Raw genomic sequence first — 7880 nt, forward strand, 5'->3', positions numbered from 1 at the left:
GGGGGGCAGCCGCGGAGCGTCCCCCTCTCGCGGCTGGAGAGCGCATGCGTGGCTGGAGGTGGCTTCCCCCACCTTTTCCAGGGCTGACTCAGTGCTTAATTGCTGCATTTATGACTCATCACAGGGCTGAGCGGGGCGGGGAAACGGTGCTTTGAAGCAGGGAGTCTATCTGCCTTCCCGCTTTTTCCTCTGTGCACAGCATATGGGGGGGGTGGTGCTTGGGATGAGGTGTCCTAGGGACCAGGAGAGGGAGCTTTAGTCTTCAGCAGACAAAAGCTGTAATCTGGAAGGAGGGGAAACCGCACGTTCTGTCTGAGAGCTCATGCTCAGTCACGGAGATACCTGCTTCCTCAGTGCTTCTGCACGCACATGGTCAGATCACACGGTGGCTCTTTTTAGACATCTCGGGGAAGGAAGCCTCGTGCTTGAAACAAAGTCCACAGTGCGCTTTTTGCTGAGGAAGGGCAAAACTGCACCTGGGATAACGTAGAACACGAGGCACGTACAAATCTATTTGCTGCTTGTGTAAAGAATTTGTAAATCTGACCGGTGGGCCTCAGACCGTGTGGAACCGATAGGCGTGCATATATACTTACATGTAAATACTAAGAAGTCTATTTTAATGTGTCAACGCTTCTGTCATTAATGATAACAACATGATGACGTGTCAGAATAGCCATGCTGTAACCAGGGTTGCCTGTGTAGTCAACCAGTTGTGGCTTAAGTACTCTTAAATCTGATTATAGAGACACATGTTAATTTAAATATGTAAATATTGCTTAAGGCAACTTTAATAATAGGACTCATCCTCCTTCCCCTTCCTCCCCCTCCCCCCTTCCCCTAAGAAAAAAATCAACTGGAAAAGCTGCTGCACTGCTCTGTACCTCTGCATTGCTAGGCTTTCTACAGTGAAGCAACTTATGTCAGACTTTATCAGGCTTATTGTTAAGTCAAAACTCAACAGAAGCTGCTATGAGAATCCATAAGTGAGAGGGAGAATTACCTAATTATCAACTCTTTTCCACTCCGATCCAAAAAACTGGTAAGCCATGTAAAAATTATGTTGGGCTACAGATTGCTGCTGCTTCATCTTACTGATACTTCTCAACATTCTGACAGACTTCAGTTTATGTGATGGGTTCATGCTATGATGTGGAATTTGAAACTGTTTTCCAGATCTTTCTCCTGCTTCCTGCAGCCTGGAACGTATCACATGACCCTCTCGGTGCAAGAGCCATTGGTCTCCATAATAAAATCAAGCAGTGTTCCTTTCCCTTCCTTATTGATCACAGCACTCCTTCAGGAGTTAATTGTACAGCAAATAGTCTTAAGCTGTTCAGTGCTTTTTGGGTAGTGAGAAAGAAGAGGGTGGAAAGCTCTGTGGTATAGGTTGAGAAAAAACTACTTAGCAGTACAATTCAAGGCTATTGTTTTCAGTTCCACAAGTTGAAGAAAGCCATAGCATAAAGAATGTACTTTTTTTTTTCTTCTTTTCACCCTAAATATAGTCCCTTTTATAGCTCTGTAGCAAAATCTGATTGGTGCACATTAAGATAAACTTAATTTCTTTTCTGTTTATTAACACTTGCAGAGCTGTTGCGCAGCCACTGGTACCTGTATTGGGGAAACATAGCATACAAGCAAGAACCTTACAGCCTCAGTGGCGAAAATTTTTTCATGTCAGAGACCGAGAACTCTTGCAGTCGTTTATGTCATCCCGTCTTCTCCAGACAGAAGATACCAAAAAACTGCAATCAAAGATCTCTTCATCGTATTGATAAAGCTACTAATAAGGCAAAATGTCTGTCAACGTCAACCGCAGTGTTTCAGATCAGTTCTATCGCTACAAAATGCCCCGTCTGATTGCCAAGGTAACTTACTAACCATTAGTGGTAAATAGGTAGTTCATATCGCTTGCTGTCTTGATAGAAGAGAAATAGAGCTGTGAGGTAATGATACCAACGTTTAGCCAGTCACAGGGCAAGGAGGATGTCTGCTCCTTAATGTCCAGACTCACTGCACGTCTGACACACTTCAGAGCAGAACTTTGATGCAGTGAAATGGGGAATACATAATGGGTTTGGCTGTTGCAATCACTTAATCTTAAAACACTTTTTTTCTTTAGGTGGAGGGCAAAGGAAATGGAATAAAGACGGTTATAGTCAACATGGTTGACGTTGCAAAGGCGCTTAATCGGCCTCCAACGTGTAAGTAGTCTGGAGTGACACAGCATTTTTTTTTTATGCTTTTATGTTTGAAGTGGTAGTGTTAAGTAGCTAATAAAGCATTAATACTGTTCTTTCAAGATCTGTAAGAAAGAAATGTGATTATCTCAGGATGAGATAATGAACAGACAGAAGCAGTGGCATATTTTACTTGCTGTTAAAAATCACAGTGAAGATATGAGGGCGGTGGTGGTTATTATACTTTCTTTACAGATCCTACCAAATTTTTTGGTTGTGAGCTGGGAGCACAGACCCAGTTTGATGTTAAGAATGACCGTTACATTGTCAATGGATCTCATGAGGCGAATAAGCTGCAAGACATGTTGGATGGATTCATTAAAAAATTTGTTCTCTGTCCTGAGTGTGAGAATCCTGAAACTGATCTGGTGAGTGCTCTCTGTCTGTATTAACAGTAACACTATGGAAACACTTCATTAGACGGTTGTGGAAGTGATGCGAAGTTAATAGCTGACTTGAGTATCTATGAAGAGAAAATCCAGTATACCCGCACCCCCCTTGGGAAGGTTTTAGACTTCTAACAGCTCAAAACTTCTGAGCTAAATTGCTACTTCTAAACTTGCTCTGTTGGGGGTATTGTAAAGGATTAAGCCAGAGGTTTAAATACTGTGGAGATGATAATGTAAACATCAAGTTTAGGCTTTAATGCATAACTTGTTTTGTAAGTGGTATGTTAACTGGAGGTTGTTCTTCTTTTACAGCATGTCAATCCTAAGAAACAAACTATAGGTAACTCTTGCAAAGCCTGTGGCTATCGAGGCATGCTTGACACAAACCACAAACTCTGCACGTTCATTCTCAAAAACCCACCCGGTATGTGTGTTTCCTTACTTGGTGGGGGTAAAGGGAACTTCTTCAGTGCGAGTGCTGTTAATGAAGTAGAAAAACAAATAGCTCCCATCTAATTAAAGTGTAAAAAGGCTCCAGCATACTCCTAGAGTATGTTTGTAGGTCAGGATGAAAGCTACTAATACTAGTTGTGCTCATCGTTTCAATGTGAGCAGTCTCTTCCCCTGTGATCCTGTATCCTTCCCAAGTAGAAGTATCTGAAGAGTTGCATTTGCCTATGCAGGACAAAACTGAGGAGGAGGAGGAGAGCTAGTCAGGTGATGATGGCCGTTTTGTCTTTAAGTTGGCATGAAGTAAAAGGGTAGGAAGTAAAAGCAGTATAGTAAATGCTAACTAAGGTAATTCTGTGCAAGCAACACTCTGTAGTAAGCATCTAGTTGCCTGCTGCAATTTAAGCTTGCTAGAATAGAAAAGTCTAACCTATTCCAGGGGTCTCTGCTTTGTGAGGTCACCTGTTATATAGACTTGGACAACGTTACACCTTTGAAATGGGGATTTGTCAGAGGTGCAATAGCGCAGGGAATTCATTCTGTGAACTAGAGAAAGCCAAACCATTAAAATTCACTTGCAGAAAGTGGTGACACTGGTACAGGAAAGAAAGAAAAGGAGAAGAAGAACAGAAAAGGCAAGGACAAAGAGAATGGTTCTGTGTCCAGCAATGAGACACTTCCCCCCCCACCACCAGAGGAGATCACTCCTCCACAGGTTGTGGTAAGTAGAAGGGAAAGTGGGGAGATGAGGGGGTGTGGTGTCTTGCTCCGATTTAAAACTTTAAATTGCTGGTATTCCTTGCAAGTCAATGCTGCACCAAAAGTTCTTACTGTATCCAGAACTTCACTACTGGAGTAGAAGTATCCCCGTTTCCCCTTTACAGCAGCTTCATCGACTCTTCAGTAACAGTATGTGTGTTCCTTGCTAAGTGAAAGCTGCATACCCTTTATAATCCAGGTCCCTGGAAAGGCATATCTCGTGAGTGTACTAATAGTGGTGAAACACCACACCTAAGTAACCCTATAGGTGGCTACAAACACATGTCTAGCTTCCATTTCTTCTTTCCTACATCTGCCCTTTCTCCATCGTCTTTGACTTGCTGATCATAGTGTAACCCTTTCTTTAGGGGAAAAATCAAAAATACTTTATAAAAATGTTCTCAAGTCTGTATCTAGAAACAACACTCACCAGTTACTAAGCTTGTAGTAACATCGTATGAATCTCTTGGTTTGGTTTTGGTTTTGAGGAGGAGGAGGATGATGATGACTGGGGTGAAGACACAACAGAAGAAGCCCAGAGGCGTAGAATGGATGAAATCAGTGACCATGCAAAGAACCTCACACTTAGTGAAGACCTGGAAAGAACAGTGGAGGAGAGAGTCAACATACTATTTGATTTTGTGAAGGTGAATATTCTCTGGTGGTTTGCTTGGTAGCCACTCTGCTGCAGTTGTATAAAATGTTGGTAAGGAGACTAAGAGCAAGCTGTTGAAGCTTCTACCAAAATACTGGTTACACCGGTGGTGGGAAGGAAGCGGTGCAATAGAGCATTGATGCAGACCTCAGTAGCTTTAAGACGTTTCTACCTGTTTCTGTCTTGTAGAAAAAGAAGGAAGAAGGTGTCATTGATACTTCTGACAAAGACATTGTAGCAGAAGCAGAGAGACTGGATGTGAAGGCTATGGGCCCTCTAGTTCTCACTGAAGTCCTTTTCGATGAAAAGATTCGTGAACAGATACGGAAATACAGGCGTCACTTCCTTCGTGTAAGCAGTCTCTTCTTCTGCACCCAGTGTAACAACTGTTGTGTTGGGTTTTTGTAACAACTACTTGACTCCGTTCTGGATTGCTTGGTACTGTGGGGAAGAAGGCTTTTCGTGCGTGTTTTTGTTTGTTTTTAAACCACTACTTCTTAGCTAGGGAAAACTGCTGGGAGGGATAGTAGGAGCTGTTGTAAATTTTGCTGTCTCACCGAGTTGAGAGCAGAAGCAGCAGCTCTTTCTGGAGAGGGGAAAAAACCTAATTCAATGGCTTTTGTTTTTATCACAACTCTAGTTCTGCCACAGCAACAAGAAAGCTCAGAGGTACCTTCTCCATGGCTTTGAGTGTGTGGTAGCCATGCATCAGTCTCAGCTTATTTCTAAAATACCACATATTTTGAAGGAAATGTATGATGCAGATCTTCTGGAAGAAGAAGTCATCCTTGGCTGGGCAGAAAAGGTGAGGGGTGGTATTTCACATACTATACCAGCTAAGCACCTGAATGTAGCATACTGCATCTGGCTTCTCCAGTCTGGTGTAGCTGCTTGTGTAGATGTCTTTAAACGACTAATCTGAGATAAGTTACCGTCTGGGAGAAACCTCCCTTTCAAAAGTAGGTTGTTCAAGGCAGAGGGGTGGGGTTAGGGTTCTAAGTTAGGCTCTTGCTGTATTTGGGCATGATCTGATGTAAACTCCTTCAGTGTTCAAAGTCTGTGTACTTCTGTCTTTCAGGCCTCAAAGAAATATGTTTCAAAGGAGCTTGCCAAAGAAATCCGTGTCAAAGCAGAACCATTTATTAAATGGCTAAAGGAAGCTGAAGAAGAATCTTCCGGTAATGAAGAAGAGGATGAAGATGAAAACATAGAGGTAGGAAAGGCTCGCTCACTGCAAACAAGTCCAAGGTTGCACTGTTCCTGCACGCTTAAGTCTTGTACTTCATCCTGGTGCACTATAAAACAGCTTACTTCATGTGTTGCTGTGCATGTTGGGAACTGGAGGAACACCTCCTTTCTGATGCTTTGTCAGCGGTTTTGCTACAGTCACTTGTCCACCTAGGATCACTTTTGTAACAGTACAGGTGCATCATAATAGCCACAAAGACTGTCATTGTGGAACGGTACAAACAGTCTTGCACAGCAGTAGTTCATACAGTGGAAGACTGACGAAGTACTGTGCGTAAAGCCTCGTGTTTTAGAAGAGTTAGTGGGTGTGTTAGAAAAGCTGATTAAAGAACAAATGGCTGTTTTCCTCATAGTTTAGGCCTAGGTGACGTCTGTTAGCTACGCTCCAGCTGACTGTGGCTGGGATTTTTTTTGCATGTTGCTTGTTTGTTTGTTCTCCTCCCAGTAGTACATACTCTTGCTCCTGGGTGTGAGATCCTGCTTCCTACAGACACACATGCACGCCTCTGCCTTCTGAAGACAGGTGTTAAGGTGTAGTTGTAGTTTCAGCGTGCCTGAACTCAGGTTTCCTCTACACTACTAATTCTGGTACTGGAAGGTGCCGTGCGGTGTATTCCAGAACGTGGAGCAGTGTGTTAAGCAGTTCGTGGCAATGGCAAGGAGGGCTGCTGTGCGGGCGGGTGTTGCGACTCCTGATGTTAAAATTATTCTAGTGCTTAACGGTGGCAGTAGGTGCTGTAGTAAAAGTGTCTTGTCTCCACAGGTGGTGTACTCTACAACTGCCAGTGTACCTAAAGTTGAAACTGTGAAGCCTGCAAACAATAAAGATGATGATATTGATATTGATGCCATTTAAAGTGATGCAACATAGCTTCCAGCATAATGCAAACTTCTCTGCATTTTCTGCCAGAAGTGTGTCTTGTATGTGCACAAGCTGAAATGGCTTAACATCCTGCTACTCTTTGTACTCTAAAATGTATCTTTTTACTGTGACTGGTCTTGTGTAACTAAGCCTAATACCAAGGGGTCAGCACGTTGGTGAACTGATCTAGTTTGCAACTGGCATGTTCTATTTTGTTTTTCTAACTTGTGTTGGACACATACTTGGAGCACATTTATACAGTTGTGGAAATAAAGGATCTGGTTTTGGTCAATCTTCATTTGTGACTCTGAACTCCCTTATTTCTTTTCCAAGTAAGTATTTACACAACATAATGAAATGTGCAAAGTTTCAGACAAAATTACAAAAATGTCTCCCTAGCTGTAGCTTAGAGGCTGTTGCAACAGTGGAGATTTGAAACCTGGGCAAGAAGCGGGTGTTGGGTAATCTACAGTGTGCAGATGCCAGCTCCTTAAAACAAAGGCAGCTGTCTGGATTCTGGTCCTTGCAGGCTTTTTTCACAAAATCTTCCACAGGTGGTCACTGTAAGTTTGGTTGGGGTTTTTTTTCCTGAAGTTTTCAACAGCTCCATTAAATACAGGTTTCGGTGCTCTGATCAGAGCTGAGGAAACCAGTACCCCTGTAGTTAGCATGCGCTGTCGCCAAACAGCTGGCGGTGGCCATAGGCGGTGCTGTGTGGCGTCACGGTAGCAGAAGAGATGGGTGCCCTGCTTCAGTCTGATTTGGGGCGGGGAGGGAGGGGAAGAGGGCAGGATCTGTTGCCTTGAGCGTGGGAGCCCGCCGAAGCTGACTTGCGTAGCTCTGGAAGTGAGTTTTGCAGATCCTAAATGCTAGTGCTGAGGCACCCGGTTCCTTCAGAAAGGGTACAAAGAGAAGCCTAGCCCACCTAAATCGGGAAACTTGTGATGTGGTGAGTGGCAGCTTTTGGCCTAGGAGTATGGGTCAGGGAGGGGTTTTGGGGAGGGTTTTTTGTTGTCCTTCACAGCCTTTTCCTCTGGAAAACCAAGACCGGCAAGAAAGTGACTGGTTGGGTTTGGGGTTTGGTTTTTTTTTTCATTGTGTCCTGGTTTCAGCTGGGATAGAGTTAATTTCCTTCCTAGTAGCTGGTACAGTGCTGTGGTTTGGATTTAGGGTGAGAACAATGTTGATAACGCACCGATGTGAGATTCAGTTTTGCAAGTTTTGAGGGATCGAGGCTCCAGTGCAGAGTGAGCTGCTTTTCCTAATCAAACTGT

The 7880-nt window shown here is 43.5% G+C and overlaps 1 protein-coding gene across 3 annotated transcripts in view; it reads left to right on the forward strand.

Moving 5' to 3' along the window:
* EIF5 (eukaryotic translation initiation factor 5) overlaps positions 1 to 6904 on the forward strand; it is a 9934-nt gene extending 3030 nt beyond the window's left edge. The window contains exons 3-13 of one of the 3 annotated variants that reach the window (XM_019472493.1): positions 846 to 1042; positions 1592 to 1871; positions 2126 to 2207; positions 2439 to 2611; positions 2945 to 3056; positions 3664 to 3803; positions 4330 to 4488; positions 4686 to 4847; positions 5137 to 5301; positions 5575 to 5709; positions 6508 to 6904. In XM_019472493.1, the coding sequence (XP_019328038.1) occupies positions 1800 to 1871; positions 2126 to 2207; positions 2439 to 2611; positions 2945 to 3056; positions 3664 to 3803; positions 4330 to 4488; positions 4686 to 4847; positions 5137 to 5301; positions 5575 to 5709; positions 6508 to 6600 (1293 nt within the window). In that variant the 5' untranslated portion in view covers positions 846 to 1042; positions 1592 to 1799 and the 3' untranslated portion in view covers positions 6601 to 6904. The remainder of the gene's footprint in view (positions 1 to 845; positions 1043 to 1591; positions 1872 to 2125; positions 2208 to 2438; positions 2612 to 2944; positions 3057 to 3663; positions 3804 to 4329; positions 4489 to 4685; positions 4848 to 5136; positions 5302 to 5574; positions 5710 to 6507) is intronic. The other 2 variants (XM_009280855.2, XM_009280856.2) reach the window with 2 other exon arrangements.
* The last annotated feature ends 976 nt before the right edge of the window (positions 6905 to 7880 follow it).

This window comes from Aptenodytes forsteri, unplaced genomic scaffold, assembly GCF_000699145.1.
Source record: "Aptenodytes forsteri isolate BGI_AS27 unplaced genomic scaffold, ASM69914v1 Scaffold193, whole genome shotgun sequence".
NCBI lineage: Eukaryota > Metazoa > Chordata > Aves > Sphenisciformes > Spheniscidae > Aptenodytes > Aptenodytes forsteri.